The sequence below is a fragment of the Gymnodraco acuticeps genome, unplaced genomic scaffold, assembly GCF_902827175.1.
Source record: "Gymnodraco acuticeps unplaced genomic scaffold, fGymAcu1.1, whole genome shotgun sequence".
Classification (NCBI taxonomy): Eukaryota; Metazoa; Chordata; class Actinopteri; order Perciformes; family Bathydraconidae; genus Gymnodraco; species Gymnodraco acuticeps.
The window spans coordinates 207,537-224,745 of record NW_022990963.1 but is presented as its reverse complement, the minus strand read 5'-3'; the positions used below and the strand labels follow the sequence as shown (position 1 = coordinate 224,745).

Sequence of the window (17,209 nt, the reverse complement as noted above, 5' to 3'; positions counted from 1 at the left end):
AACAGAGAAATTCCAAAGCTGGGAAAGGCTTTTCAGATTGAGCAATAACTGTCATACAAGAAGAATAAGGATCTAATAACAGAGTTTTGTTCTTGAATCAACTTTTTTTTATCAATCAACTGAAAATAATTAGATATTAATGCCATAAATGATTGCATACATTTACAGTTTCTTATTTTTCCCCTTTGATAGCCGTCAACCAGAAGTTCAATCCATTTCTCACTTCTTCTAAGAATGTACACTAAAAGGATCTCTTCTCAAATAATCGAAAAAATTACCTTGTAATAACAATAATTCTCTCTCGTTCAGATTAATATGGTCGGGGTTTGTTTTTCTTCTTTGCGAAACGCCGCTGTTTCAAATGTCCTACTTGGGCTTGTACGTAAAGATGCTTTCAGTCAGGGTGGATATGATATTACCCAGACTTAAAATAAACGTTTTTCCCATTGAAACATTTGCGAACTTGTGTCAATGTGTCTGACAAATGGCCGAAATCCAGTTAAATATTATTTCGGTTTATTATTAAGATTAAAAACAATTGATAGGAAAGGCTGTATGCAATTAATGACATCATGAAGGCATGGTTTTATATTTTATAATAGTGTTTCAAATACCCGTCAATTGACTCGTGCATAATAAAAAAAACATTATTTTTTATTTATTTAGTTATTGAGGAACCAGGGAGTGCTAACTGCAAAACATATGTCATGGCTGCCCCACTCTATGCGTCAACATGCTTTCAGCCAGGGTGCACATAATGGTATCTTTAAATACAGCCTATAATCAAAACACTTAACTTTCCTGAGGTTGCAATGCCTTCTGGTTTTTTTCCCACTTCCATGATGGATTTCCTCCCGTCTGATTGATGGAACCTGTAGAAAAAAGCACTTTTATTCTGAAGTCTTGGCACAAAAAGCCTCCTGATTGCTATGGATGTTTTAGAAAGAGCCTTCAAGTTGTCGTGCTATCAAACCCAACAGCAGGAAGTATGATTTTGTGTGTGTGTGTGTGTGTGGTGTGTGTGTGTGTGTGTGTGTGTGTGTGTGTGTGTGTGTGGTGTGTGTGTGTGTGTGTGTGCTGTGTGTGTGGTGTGTGTGTGTGTGTGTGTGTGTGTGTGTGTGTGTGTGTGTGTGTGTGTGTGTGTGTGTGTGATGTGTGTGTGTTGTGTGTGTGTGTGTGTGTGGTGTGTGTGTGTGTGTGTGTGTGTGTGTGTGTACAAGGCTGCCATAGTAGTCGGATGATATTGTTTGTGTCCTCTTCTCTCCCTTCACAACCTGTTGGGTCTGGCATGCTGTTGCTAGGTTACTTAGACCTCACCACTCCGTTCAAGGTTTCTGTGTGTATGTATGAAGTGTGTGTGCAAGGAGAGAAAGCAAGATCCCATGAAGTGAGGATGTTTTTCTTTCAACGTGCTATTTTTAAAAGCACAAATAAATTACTTAAATCACGAATAATTTGGTTATGTTGATGCACGCAGAAGGAAGGGTTAGGGAATTAATGAAAGTCTGAATGAACAAGTGCACACATGCATTTAGCAGACACAACAACTAACAGGCAGGAGAAGTAAAACAAGGTGTCTTTTCCTGTAAGTTGGTGGAAGAAAAGATTGATAGGATCCCAAAAAAAAACATCCTCCAAGTTAAAGCCCACGCTCCAACTGGAGACACATTTTTAACAAGTGTCAAACTACTTCCAGAGCTGTAGCCATGATGCAAACTGTCATATAGAGTGGTGTAGGAATGGGTCTAGTAGAAGTGAGAACCTATTTTTGGTTGGATGGCTGAAATAAGGCCCTATTGTGCTTTTTGGTATTTTTCCTAGTGGGTTTATATATAAGTTGTTGTGCATGTAAATGGTCTGCAAAGGCTACAATCCCTGTGTTCCCTTCAGAGATAGATTACATGCAATAATGCCAAAAATAATAGAAAGATCTCATTGCTTTTGTTGAGGGAGCCCTCCAAAAATACTTCATATTGTCACTACCAGCACCGTCAGAGAAGCAGCAGCAGAGCAGTTTTTAATAATAAAATATGGACAGATGAGATGAATCCTATGAGGAAACAGCTGAAGGTGTTTGGTTTTGTTTCTGATGTATATAGAGTGCCACAGTGACGCGTCCTAAAACCCGGAAGCAAGCTCCTTCCGGTTCCTTCGACAGAAACCAATGCAATCTCTCCATAGGATTTTGGAAAACAGCTGGAAATAAGGTCTGTGGTTGAGAACCATTGAAGAGACGGATCACGTTTTGTTCAGCCGGATAATCTCCACGTGTCTACCCTACTTTTATCATTTTCGAATTATAAATCTAGTCGCCAGAAGCAAAATGCTAACGTTAAGCTATGAACGAACTACAGCAGGGTCGCGTCTTCAACGTCACGCCGACTTAAGATCCATATTCAAACTACAGATTCTAAATGGAGCGAGTTGAAGCGTTTGTTTGAACACTCTGCAGGAGGCAGGGACTTGCTTTCAAGCAGAACAGAAACTAACTTAGAGGAGTGTTTACGTGTTCGGCGTAATGCAAGGCAAGTTTATTTATATAGCACCTTTCAACACAAGGCAATTCAAAGTGCTTTACAAAAAACGAAAGAGATTAAGAAAATGGCATTTAAAATCAGTCATTAAAAAGAAAAGCTAATAAAATAAACATTAAAAGAAAAAATACATGAATAAAAGTTACAGTTCAATTAAAAGCAGCAACAAAAAGAAAAGTCTTCTTGCTGGATTTAAAAGTAGTCAGAGTTGCAGCGGACCTGCAGGTTTCTGGGAGTTTGTTCCAGATATTTGGAGCATAATAACTGAACGCTGCTTCTCCATGTTTAGTTCTGACTCTGGGGACAGAAAGCTGACCAGTCCCTGAAGACCTGAGAGATCTGGTGTAATGACGTACAACGACCTCGACAACTTCTGTAGTCCTATTCAGCCACTTGGTAACAACCATCGTTTCTCAGACACGTCCACTCTTCAGAAATCACCAGTGGGGTCACTGCTGATGATTTAATGTCGTAGAACAAAACGTGATCCGTCTCTTCAATGAGTCTCAACCACAGACCTTAGTTCCAGAGAGTTTCCAAAACCCTATGGAGAGATTGAATTGCTTTTTTGTCGAAGGAACCGGAAGTGGTAACATGCTAACGTACTTCCGGGTTTTAGGACGCGTCACTGTGGCCCTATTGACCCCAACGTCCTCTGTTAACCTCACTGATGCTGTTTGACACCATCCATGATGGCTCCTTGGAGATATGCGTTAATGCCCCTCATGCATTGTGTGTATGCGATGTCCCATATCCTCTCCTACTCTCAATTTTCTTTTCTTTTTTGACCCTCAGTGCCATTTCGTTTCCCCTCTTTTACATTTAACGTATTCTTTCTCCAACAACAACAAGGACACAGTTGACATTTAAACTGGCTGAAATGAGAACTGTTGCACCAAAAGATATTATGACAATTATGACGAAAGAAAGATTCAAATTCTCTGTCTGGGCCTTAACATTTAAAGCTGAGAAATCACACTGTTTAATCCATTTTCTGCACTTATACCACTGGGTTTTTCCATTTATAACAGGCTTGAAAAAGACCCCACTGTTAAAGTAGTGAGGTGCCTTTTATTGCAGCCACATGAAAACCACTTTAGTGTGTGGAGAAATCCACAAATAGACAGAATAATTGTGCCGGGGTGAGAGATTTAGAGGACACTGTATGCTTTGTTCTGGAAGTATCAGCTGTATTCACTGTAAAACAATAGCATACTGTGGTAAAAGAAATACCTCTGTGTTAGTGTACAGGCAAATGACATCATTGTCAATAGGACCGGTATCCTTTTTCAAACTATTCATATTTAATGAGGATGTTGTAAATGCATCCTCAGTCTTGGCTTGTTTTTTGTTTCCTCTTTGGCTCATGATAACCATGTTTGTGTTTACTGTATCTACTCCTTCCACAAGTTGCAAGTAGCACTATTTCAAGTCAAACTTTTACCTAAATCTATGTCTTCTTCCTGGTTTCAGACAGAGGGTGAAAACAGGTGCTGCGGCACAGGCAGTATGAGAAAAATAAAGAGCTTTTTGAACATTAAATAATGGAGACATGTAGAGACACTACATACTGATATACACCTGAACATCAGCAGGAGAGGACTCTTTAAAGTAGAGACACTACATACTGATATACACCTGAACATCAGCTGGAGAGGACTCTTTAAAGTAGAGACACTACATACTGATATACACCTGAACATCAGCAGGAGAGGACTCTTTAAAGTAGAGACACTACATACTGATATACACCTGAACATCAGCAGGAGAGGACTCTTTAAAGTAGAGACACTACATGCTGATATACACCTGAACATCAGCAGGAGAGGACTCTTTAAAGTAGAGACACTACATACTGATATACACCTGAACATCAGCAGGAGAGGACTCTTTAAAGTAGAGACACTACATACTGATATACACCTGAACATCAGCAGTAGAGGACTCTTTAAAGTAGAGACACTACATACTGATATACACCTGAACATCAGCAGGAGAGGACTCTTTAAAGTAGAGACACTACATACTGATATACACCTGAACATCAGCAGGAGAGGACTCTTTAAAGTAGAGACACTACATACTGATATACACCTGAACATCAGCAGGAGAGGACTCTTTAAAGTAGAGACACTACATACTGATATACACCTGAACATCAGCAGGAGAGGACTCTTTAAAGTAGAGACACTACATACTGATATACACCTGAACATCAGCAGGAGAGGACTCTTTAAAGTAGAGACACTACATACTGATATACACCTGAACATCAGCAGGAGAGGACTCTTTAAAGTAGAGACACTACATACTGATATACACCTGAACATCAGCAGGAGAGGACTCTTTAAAGTAGAGACACTACATACTGATATACACCTGAACATCAGCAGAATTTGTCAAAACAAATGTGTAATAAATTATAGAAGTACACAAACATAGTGAAAATAAGTAGTAAGTAATGTCAATAATAAATAATATTTGAAACTTTGGCACCAATGGAAACTCTCTCAGCCAGTGCTTCTGTAAATACAGGAAGGTGTGTGTGTGTGTGTGGTTTTCAGGCTGCAGCTATTATTAGAGATGGTTCCCAGCCTAGAGAGCCAGAGGAATGTTCTGATACTGAGCAGCCTGCCATTAAACAAATAAATCACAACACACACACAGATTAACACAACACAGAAACAGAGAGATGGGACGTCCAGCTGCTGCCTTATAAGGGAGGCTTGTGGATCTGAGCTGCATCCCAGTGAGCTAGATAAGAAGGCCAGGGCCTTATTTAGCCTGCTGTACACACACACACACACACACACACACACACACACACACACACACACACACACACACACACACACACACACACACACACACACACACACACACGTGCTGGTATGGATCTGTATTGACGTGCTGTTTCGTGGCTCTGGTTCCCTGCAGCTGGAGACCCTTCAGATCATCTGTCAGGAAACATGAAAATCACTCGATATGTTTCTGTTTCTTCAGGGTACATTCTGTTGTTGTTGTGTTGCCAGGAAGTGCATAAACACACATATGAAGTGTACAGATGCATCAGTGGAGGGGTGTCCGAGCGAAAGGGCTGCCATGGTTTTCAGTATCCACTGTTACATGTCCAATATGTGTAATATGTAATGAATTATTATTATTAGGGTTGGGCGCCAGGGAGCAGTTCGGGGTTATTTTTTGCTCAAGGACACCTCGTGCCCCAGAAGTGAATTTACACCTTTCCAGCTGCCAATCCACACTCTGTATTTTTCATATCGATGATCGAACTCCTCATTTTGGCCTTAGAGTAGCAGATGAAACACTTTTCCTTTTGCGTATTTTAGGAACATTTGTTGAGAACTTGTACTGCAGTTCTTGAAAACATGGCTCCAGAGAGATCTTCTTTAACAGAAGAGAGATTGAAGGCAGAAAACAGTCTTTGTGGAAAATGCTTTCAAAGTTCAATTGAATTTAAACCTGTGGCTTCAGGAGTCTGAGTTACACACATTAAGTGGTTATCTTCAGGCATTACAGCTTCTTAAGTACAAAATCCCCTTTTGTGTGCTGTTGCTCAGCAAGCAAGCTGTTGTTGAATCACAGAAAGCACATTTCTGTATTAAAAAAAACAGTGCAGGCTCTCATTTTGTGATACATGGCTTTGTTCTTCTTATTCCTTCAACACTTTTTCTCGAAAACAATTTTCTTCTGAACTCCGCTGCAACTCTTCCGGTTATACTTTCCAGTTTTTAAGTTAATAATTGATGCTTAGTGATTTAATGCTGACGCTTTGCTTCCACCTCCATCATGTGCTGTTTGGAAGGCAGCCGAATAAAAGCTGGAGAGAGGATAAAACATTTAATGGCATTGACTCCAGACTTCACTGAGTCTGTTTAGTAAGATGATTATATATTTTAAATTATGTATTAAAGGTGGGGTAGGTAAGTTTGAGAAACCGGCTCGAGATACACTTTTTGTTATATTCCATGGAATGCTCTTAACATCCCGATAGCAATGAATATCTGAAGTGCTTTGAAGCCGTAGCGCTGTAAAAAGCACGACCAATCAGCCGGCTAAAGTAACTGGATGGCCTACCTGCCTGTCAGCCTTCCATCGGGGCACACCCTTACCTCGTGCCCTCATTGGTCATGTGCGCGTTCGTGTGTGTTGGAGGAGGGGCTCTGTGAGGAAGTGGCAGATTTGTTCCGGTTGTGTATTTTCAAATGCTAGCGCACTCGAGCTGGTTTCTCCAAAATTACCTACCCCACCTTTAATACATCACATAGGTTTGGCCTTCTCAAATATGGAACCTTTTTTGAACATCAAAGCATGGAAACATGTTAACGTAGAGGCACAACATACAAATGTGAACCTGAAAATAAGCAGAATAGCTCTTATGTCTATTTGTACCCAGTACACAGCGGAGTTGCTGTTGCTGACTGTAGCTAAACTAACCAAAGAGCAACACTTCTGTTAGCTTGTGACAAATGCTGCTTTTAAATGAGTGGGAGGAAATGTCGTTTGATTGAGAAAAGATCTGTCTACTTGTGATCAGATCAATTAAAACACAAGTAAATGCCGGACCAATCGACGATTAACAATAGCAAGGTTGGCATAATCAGAAATATTTCCCAACTTGATGACTACTAACTCCAAAAAAGTTATCCTGTAAACACTGGCAAACAAAATCAAGCTATACCCATATTAACAAAGGATTGACAGTTAAGTTTAATATATTTTGTTTATCTAAAACTTCAATTTTGTCCAATAAAAATCAACACAAACAACGATGTGTGAAACGTTTGCTAACAATTACAGTTCCTAGGCACAAAGAGAAATTGCAATCGGACAATTCAATCGATGCATCTCTTTTCGTAATAGATTGAGCCAGAACAAAGTCACATTCTTAAAACCCTGAAAACATTTCAAAATACCTGCAAATTCCTCCATCTTTGCATAGCCTAAAAAACATTGTGTGCTTTAACCTTATATAGTATAGTTACATGTATGTACTCACAGCAACACAAACAAAGCTAGTGTTATTCGGTGCTTCTGCAAACCAGTGTACAAATTGTAAAGTCCTTCTCCACCATCTTCATATCAGCCCAGTTCTCAGCGTGCTTTCTCTCATCCTGCCTCGATAAATGTGCCGGAGAAGGTGACGGATAAGTAGCAGGACATGTTGCAGCCTGTTCCTCTGCCCTTCCTCGCGTTACCTCTTATTAGGGAACCATCGGAGGAATTGATCAAACTACGACTCCTGCGTCTCTCGTCATTAGCTGCGGATTCACATCATCACAACTCACACAGCAGCCACTAAGGGGGGGGAAGCCGGGGGTGGAGGAAATGCAAAAAGCTATAGAGGGCGAGGGAAAGGTGGTGGGAAGATGAATGGACAGTGAGGAATAATAATAATAATACATTTATTTTGGGGGGCGCCTTTCATAACACTCAAGGACACCTTACAGGGTTACAGATTTACAATTTACATTTACAATTTTACCTTACAAATTAAAACAGTGGATTTAGTGAAGTATCAGCCGGGGTAAGACAAGACAAACAACAGGAAATGGACTACAAAAGGACACAGAATAGAAATTGCTGTGGTGAGCGGGCTTGTAGAAAATTGAAGCTCGACATTCAGAGGTTGTGCTGGGAAAGAGCAAGGGGGGGGAGAATAAGAAAGTATGAGCAAAAAGGTTTGCACACATTGGCTTTACAAATGAGGAGATTTGGCTGCACAGCTTTACCCCAGCGAGGCAGAAAGACTGATAGACAGATATTTGGGGTTACACTTCGCTCTGCAGGGCGAGGTAATCTTGTTATGGTACAAGATTACCTCGCATCCATGTTTTACATCTTTGAGAGGCTTATAGAAAGATAGTCAAACACAAATACTCCTGTTTTCTTTATCGTAATGCCACCATGTTGTTCCTGCTGCGGGAGTCAAAGCTTTGTTGTGTTTATTTCAGTATGTTCTTTTCGTGCAGGGGGGTCAAACTCAATCACACAGTGAGCCAAAATTTAAAAAATGGGTACTAGTCGAGGGCCGGACTGGTTCAATGTTTATTGCAGAACTTATTGAAATGAACTTATTGCACATATTAAACCTGGAACTAACAAAGCTTAAATGATTGCCTATAAAAACAACATTAAATAATCAGTTGCATTCATTTCTTATGGCTCTATCTGCAGCTTCTCCAGAGTCATTTCTTATGAGTACATTTTCCCACAGGCCAACAACAGCTTCAACAAAACTATTTCCCTGAGAGAAAAAGTGCAGAAGGAAGCATCCATTAAACTCAGGTTGCTGCTCTGTGATGCTAGTTCAGATACTTGGCATCTCATCTTGGGTGCAAGGTCATCAATGTTTGGGGTCAGGCTCTGAGCGGAGGAGACCCTCAGGATGGAGTGAAGGTGTGCGTGCAATATACCGGAGGGCCAGATCTAAAAGTAATTACAAATTATCCTGCGGGCCGAAATTAAATCTACCAAGGGCCTGATTTGGCCCCCGGACCTCGAATTTGACACCTGTGTTTTAGAGCAACCCTAGAGTGGTGCAGCAATTTTTATTTGTTTGTGGTTAGATGCCTGACATAATGTCTGTGATTAAAAAGCTTTAGAGTTTTGTCCTACGACATAACAACGTAAGTAAATACCCAAAATACCTCATTGAATCAAAACGCATTAGACTCGCATTAGATTTTAAAAGCATTAACTCCGGGAGTAAAACATCTCCTGCAGAGCTTATTCAAATATTGCTGACTAACCAAACCCACACGCTCTAAAATATAATAGTGTCCTGCATTAACAACCTATTTTGGCTCTGCTCCGAAATGTAATGGCTTCTTCCTTGGCCAATTGTACGCCTTTCCACCAAGTTTCATGAAGATCCAACCTGTTATTTTTTCTGTAATATTTTTTGACAAACAAAACAAACATTCTTGTTGGAGGTCAAAATGTATTTTCTGCACAGTTGGTTCTAGAGAAATGGCCTTTCCATTGCAGAGTAGAGAACTTCTGCAAATCAAAATGCATTAGATTCAGGCAGGAAATCTCACAATCTGGACAAATAAATCCCAAACTATTTTGCATCTCTTACCCTAAACCAACCCTTTGAATTTGAATAGCACCTATTCAGACACTCTCCTGCGTAGCTTATTCAAATAGTGCTGACTAACCAAAGGGATACGCTCGAGTGAAAGGACTTCAAATGTCTCCGCATGAGTTTTTGCATTGTTGTAGGGAGGTACTTTCAGAAAAGCACATGTGAGGATTCCTGAGTGTGCTTTTGCAGACCGGAGCATTGTAGATTTAGAGCTGGCTCAGTCCTTTCTCTGCCAGCATTGCCTATATTTATTCCTGCCTCAAGCATGAAGTAGTTGATGAAAAAGAAAAAGGACTCTGCAGAAGTGTTGATGCTGTAGAAAACACCCAGAACCATTAGTGGAGTCTTGCTGTACTTTCAGAGGCCTCGTTTTTTCAGTGTATACAGTCTTTGTCTATTCTTAAGTCTGACCTGTATAGAAAGTTGTTGGCTTCTCCCCTTGTTAGACTTCCCTTTTCGATCTCATTAGTTGAGTTTACAGCTCTTCCAAATGCCAGCGAGAGGCTGAAGCTCAGGCTGTAAAGAACTCTTCACCTTTTTAAATCACATGACGCTTTTTTCCCAACATTTACTCTTTTGCTTTACTGTAACTCATCCTAAGAACAGCCAGCTCAGAGTGTACCGGAAACACTTTTATGAAGTTAATCGTTGGAAACAAGAGTTAATGAGAAACCTGCGCTCTGAGAAGATTCATTATTCAATTTCCCATAATTGAAAATGTACTGTTCCCTTCTTGACTAAACTGATATTGCATATTTTTGTCCAGTTTTCTGCTGTCATTAACAACAAATTGAATCGAGACACAGCAAAAACATATATGAGAACAGTATGGACATTTATTTAAGGTGCATTACAGGTCTGTTTACAAGAGATGATGTTAATGCCAAGTTGAAATGTACAGAAACACACGAATACATTCTGTAAAATATATAAATAATAAGTGAAATAATTGCAATTATTAGGAATGTCTCTACTCCAAAAACGAATTTCATTATTATTGTTTGTTGAGGTTAATTGTTGGAGCTGAGGTTTATTGTAGGAACCCCAAATGTCATTATAAAAATAAGTATGTAATTTAAATAAAATATGAATCTTCCCTTGAGTAACATATGAATAAATACTGTTACATATATTGATAATGTGTCCACTTTGATCATCCATTTCAATCATAACTTTATTTATTTAGTTTTCATAGTCGTAGTAGTATATGAAATAACTTTAAAATGTTGTTATAAAATTAAGTATGATGACATTTATTATTCGATTGTTAATAATGACTTTAATAATAGATTAATCTTCCCTTCTCTTTCCCTTTCCCCCCAGTATCAAGATGGTGCTGATGTGGACCAGCGGCGACACCTTTAAGACGGGATACTTCCTGCTCACTCAGGCTCCCGTTCAGTTCTGGACCTGTGGCCTTCTGCAGGTCTTTGTGGACTTCACCATCCTCTTCCAGGTGTATTACTACAGCCGCTTCCCTCAGAAACCAGTTTCCCACACCGCCTCTCACACCACCAGTGCCAAAGCCCTCTGAAAACCCCCTCTGAAGACACAACAGTGACTGAGGAAGCACTTTTAAGAGGGGCTGTGAACAAGTATAAACACACAGGAGTACCAAAGCACCTTGAGATGATGCAGGCTGCTCCCTTAAGTATAAATAAACACACACACACACACACCCATAAGGCATGAAGATACACAGACTGTGTTTTCAACGGTACCTGACGGACACTTGTTACAAACGAACGTTCCTTTTTATTTATCCTACTGACTTGTTTTCAAACTGGACATGATGGAATGCAGAGTTTATCTTTGTGCATGTGGAGAATATAATGCACACACTCGTGAGAATATACGCGGTAAATAACTGCAGATGTATGCACTATAATCTGTGCACAACGAAATGTGAACCATAGCTGGTGATTGTGGCATGGACCCTCGGCCTTAAAACACACATTCAAACATGGCTTGCTGCATTTACGAGCAATCCAAATGTATGAATCAATCAAAATAATATTCAACATTACTGAATGTACAAAATGATCTCCCAACACAGTGGAGAAATGCTGGTCAGTCTGCCACTTGTTGGACAGCTGGTGATAATGTGCTGTGACAAACTCAATCGTGTGGGATAGTTGGGGAGGAATGGGATCGTAGGAAACTAGAGGCAATCAGACTTTTACCAAATAAAGGAAAATCCCAAAAGGGTTAAACTAACAATTAATAATAATAAACACAAGAGGCCTTGATGGTAACGGAGAGCTTTTGTTGAAGACATAAGGGCAGTCTTTTGTCTGAAGTCGGAACAATCATCAACCCCATGTTCAGGTTGCACAGTTTGTCGTAAAGCCAAACCCAGGACTACTTGTCCTGAAGCCATGAAGGACATTTTTCATTCCACAAAATCCTGAAACCCCAAAGTAGTTCAGGTGCGTTAAGACTGAACACAATTGCATGCAAAGTCATTAACGCAAGTTTGCAAGAACAGGCTAATAAATGCGTACTTTTGAGCTAAATCCGGATTATCCCGTAGGTTTCTAAATCCGAATTAAGAGAGATTATAACTTGCCAATTATAATTACAGCCAAATTATTCTTTTAGAAACCCTTTTTATACCAGACTACTTCTGAATATGTCCAGAAACCTCACTTCCAATCAGCTGTGGATAACCATATTATTTGTTAATACAAATACAATCTCATTTGCTGCTTTGGGAAGGTTTTACCTCATCGCCATTTTTATCACAAGACAGTCATTTCCTTTTAGGACGGGGAAGAGGAAGTCACATAACACGTTCACGAGTTTTATTTTGTTATTGTTTGTAATCTTTCTTTGGGGAGGTGAGGAATGCTAAACTCGGAGGTGTCAGGACTGTCAGCTCTTCAGTGAACTGTGTACCCGAGCAGACCCAAATCTGTCCTCCTCTGCTAAGCCCTAAGAAATGAAAACTTCCCTTTTTTTGTTCCAGAGGGATGAGGCAGCAGAATATTTCTTTCCCCACTCTTAAAATATCCCCCAAAAAGGTCACTTCTTAGTTGTGGATTCGTACTTCTTTTGTGTTTACACGTTTGTAGTCACCCTATTTATTTGGTTATCATTTTATTAAATATGAATCTAGTGTATGACTGTTGTTTATTTAGACAGTGGTGAGGGTGATTGTAATACATGTGGTAGGTTTCACTTGGTTATTCTTTTATATTTCTATATTGATTCTGTCACGTGAAGGTTTTTTTTCCCCACAAACTGCCATGTTGTGCATTTTCTTATTTGTGCAACCCACGTATAGTTTTGTTTATGTACCAAAAAAAACACGTTACCAGCATATATTTTAAGCAATTTTTTTACTATGTTACATTTTAGTTTTTTTCCATCCCAGTGAATAATATGGCATTTGCACCCAATAAAGAGGACACGGAGAGACTCATGCGTCATGTTTTGTTTGGAGATGTTTGTGTCAGTTGTGCAGACATCCATCATTTCTCCCGTCAGCGATTCAGCTCTGGCAGACATCAGTTGTCAAAGGAAGAATAAGCCGAGGTCCGTCTCTGGGCATATGCAATCTAAATATTAAGCACATTAATTGTAAGCGGGGAGACAGACAAAATGTGCCAGCACAGAACGGGTGAAAGGAGGGATTTGAAAAGACGTCAGATTATGTAAGCAGATACAGATTTATAATATTCCCTTTATAGGTCACCAAGTGCCTTTAACAAAGATGGTCTGTCCCTCATAGATTAAATAAGATATGTGCATTTTTGTTCATGCATATTGTTAAACCATCAATTTGTTAAAGAAAATTGGAAGATGATGGAACAAATAAACTTCTGCGCTTCATGATATAAAGACTTTGAATTCATACTCAAGGTCATAAAAACACAACACTCAAATACAATTCTTCCTGAGGGATTTGAGTGGTGCTTCCCTGACTGATAAATACTTAAAAACGGCTGCTATGGACTTTTGCAAATATTGGAAGTGATGGTGCACTTTTCTAAACTCATATATCTTAGTAGTAGCTAACCTTTCTTTTAATGTTTTAGTTGTTTTGGAAGGTCTTTCACCTTATTAACTCTACAGTAAATATACTGTAATGAGTCCTATTACTACAGCCCCATGAATTTCACTTCAGTAAATGGAAACAATCTGAAGCTATGTCAACACAGTCTCAGGGCATTTCGTGTTATAGTCACGAAATTAATGTAATCTATTGATTCGTGTTCACCAACACGATTTCCCTATTTATTTCGTGTCACACAGAACGATTTTAAAAGCAATGTAAATAATAACAAATTAGAAACAAAAAGAGATTTAAAAAATACAGATTTCAGTATTCTGACACAGAACGATTTTAGAAGCAATGTATTTCTATTGGTAGCGTGTTTCGTGCCTGCACCAAATAATAACACATTAGAAAGAAAAAAAGATTTAAGAAATGTCAGTATTCTGAGGCTCTGAGCCATTTATTTTCCTCGCGGACGGCAAAAAAAGTCCGACATTATACAATTTAAAATAAAAGGGATAGGGTTAGGCTTAGGGTAAGATATTGAGTAAGAAAATATTTTTATGAACCACACAGCTTCTGGTATTCCAAGACCCGACCGGACAAAAAGACGTGGTGCAGGCACGAGACATAGGCTACTACCAATAGAAATACATTGCTATAACACGAAATGCCGTGAGACTGGGTTGCAATGCATATTAGGGGTGGGCGATAACACAAAATCTGGATTCGATCCGATACCAAGTATTTCAGGGCCAGTATCGCCGATACCGATATCGATACCGATATATTTTTTTTAATGAAAAGCGTCTAATGTACTTTCATATAGGGGAGAGCTGCATGACATGATTTTTGAGCTGAAATCATCATAAATAGACTAAATCTGAATTCATTTTCATGAATAAAGACAGGACAGTTTTTATAGACAAATACACGTTTTACTTTTGCAAATTTAAAGTGCAAACATGAAAAATAACAATACAAAGTGGCCAAAGTAGCGAACTGTCTTCTTGTACACATCACAGTTCGCTAAGTTTTAATGGCCAGTTGTGAAATTGCTCCACACAACGCTGCTCTTTCTCTCAGCCATCATGCGCGTGTGTGTGTGTTGCACTCGCGAGTCGCTGGCTGCTGCTGTCCTGCCCTGCTGGCTGCTGTCAGTCAGCTTGATAATCGGCGTTCAGGCAGGGAGCCTCGAGGAGAAGAGGACAGCAGTGGAGAGAGAAGAAAAGAGCATATACTTGTGTTCGTCTGCACATCGTTTTTTGAAGAAATTGACGAGTAGAGGAGACGAGAAAAAAAGTATAACAGTATCGATCCTATTGGCTCTAGTATCGATATTTTGAAACGTAACGTAATATCGGAGGTATCGATATTTTGGGATCGGTCCGCCCACCCCTAATGCATATATCTTAGTAGTAGATAAACAAAATAACCTTTCTTTAAATGTTTTAGTTGTTTTGGAAGGTCTTTCACCTTATTAACTCTACTGTAAAAATACTGTAATGAGTCTTCTTAATACGGCCCCATTGATTTCCTTTCAGTAAATGGAAAAGATCCGAAGCCATGGTAGCTAATTTAGCATTTAGCTGGTGAACACGTTGCAGCATTTAGCAGCTAAATATCCAGATAATTTTCAGGAGCTGGCAACCACAAACCACGGTGAAAAGGGAAGTAAATATTGGACTAACTGTCATAAAGACACTCCAAATAAATGCTAATGATGCTCTGTGTCTGCCTGGATGTGTGCATTAGCAACTGTTAGCTAATACGCTAATGCTAAAGGCCTTTAGCTCACACCAGGAGTGTTTTTCCTGTGGTAATAATCAATTCAAACTGTAACATTTTTATTTTGCTGATATTTTGGGATGCAAATTGAGGCAGCTCAGTTGTAAATTTGCTGCTGATAAGAATTGTTTTGCTTCGTGACGTTAGCATGTATGTCACACGCTAGCTGTGTAAAGGCCTTCATCCTTGGAACCAGAATGGTGTCTTCTATCTTTAAAATCAAAAGATCTATCTCTGATTTAATCACAAGCCTTTTAATAACATACTTTGAAGAAGAGTAGTCTAAAATAACCTGCTTGAGATCACGGCCATAAGGTGAATTTAGTTCAGGGTCTTTTATTCCCGTTAGTAGTGATGGCAGTTTGACACTGAAGCTTCGAACGGAGCTTCAACAGTGTTGCCAACTCCATAGTAAGGAAAGTAGCTATTGGCTGTCCGAAAAGTCGCCAGAAGTCGCTAAATGACGTCATCGCCTAATTTGCATATCATGTAATGGCGGCTGTAGGAGAGAGCATGGCAGAGGGGAGTACAAAAAACGTTCCCAACCCTTCAAGGATCAAAACTCGAAACCACCGGAGTTAAATCCAGACGACAGTAGATCAGAAATGTCTCTATTCTGCAAGGTACAATTACTTTGTTGCTTCCCCGTCTTAAGCAGAACATAACTTTATTATAGTGTGAAAGTGAGTGAGGAAACATTTACATTTAAATCCCGCTCAAAACCAGGACGGCTTGGCAGTTGGCGCATGCGCAATTCATTTGCAGTCTCGACGCGGGGGAGTGTGGTTGTCTCCTCTCTGCTCTGACTGCAGCAACAGCTCTGCTGCGGCCAGGCAACTGTCAGTCTGAGCGCCTGTGAGTACTATGGGAGGGAGGCGGGGCTCACGGCAGCACCCGCGGCTCGTTAACTGCAGAACAATACGTGAGTCTCCAAACACCAGAAAAGTCCCTAATAACACCATTATAAATCGTTAGATTAGTCGTTAGTCGCTTTTGACTCAAATAAGTAGCCGGAGGGTTTGGAAAGCCGCCAAATTTAACGAGAAAATCGCCAAGTTGGCAACACTGAGCTTCAACCCTGGACTTCTTCTATTCCATAGAAGCAGTGCTTCGAAGCTTGCTTCAAATCACGTGACATATGACGTGCGAAGCAGCAACTGCTTCAAATCACGTGACATGTGACGTCCGAAGCAGCAACTGCTTCATTTCCTGAATGAATCACTTGACTGGTTCGCGGTCCTATCACGCGATTCAATGCACTGCCTCGATTCTGACAGGTGACAGGTTGAAACAGTTTCAAATGTGAGCGCTTCAACACTTTATGACCGCTCTAAACAATGCGCAATGTGTGGGTTGTTGTCGTAGTTTGCGTTGTTGCTGTTGAGTTGTTGTTGGTATTGCATTTGATATCATTATAGAGCAAGCCAGGAAGAAAGATAGGTCGTTCTGGCTCGGGAAACACTTCGAAATGTGGAGAAGTTGTGAACAAAAAGACAATTATCAGTAATATAAAAACATTTCAATATGTTAAGGAATAGATAGCCCAGTGGGTCGAGCCGGCGGCCCGAATGCGGCGATGTCCTCCGCGCAGCTGGTTCAAAGCCCGGAATGGATGTATTTTTAATCATTGCTTTTCAACTTTAATAACTGATAAAAGGCCCTCTCCTCCCAAAGAAAATTCCAGCACTCTCTAGTCTCTTCTCAATAACCCAATACACACAATTATCAATCTTTAATTGCAAATAGAACATGATATTCAATTCAGTCTTAGTGTGTGTG

General features: G+C 39.9%; 1 protein-coding gene across 2 annotated transcripts in view; it reads left to right on the top strand.

Moving 5' to 3' along the window:
• The window catches only part of LOC117558791 (solute carrier family 66 member 2), a 53,391-nt gene extending 40,328 nt beyond the window's left edge, over window positions 1–13,063 (top strand). For both annotated transcript variants that reach the window (XM_034235182.1, XM_034235183.1), the window contains one exon: window positions 10,966–13,063. In XM_034235182.1, coding sequence (XP_034091073.1) covers window positions 10,966–11,176 — 211 coding nt within the window. In that variant the 3' untranslated portion in view covers window positions 11,177–13,063. The remainder of the gene's footprint in view (window positions 1–10,965) is intronic.
• Window positions 13,064–17,209: the final 4,146 nt, after the last annotated feature.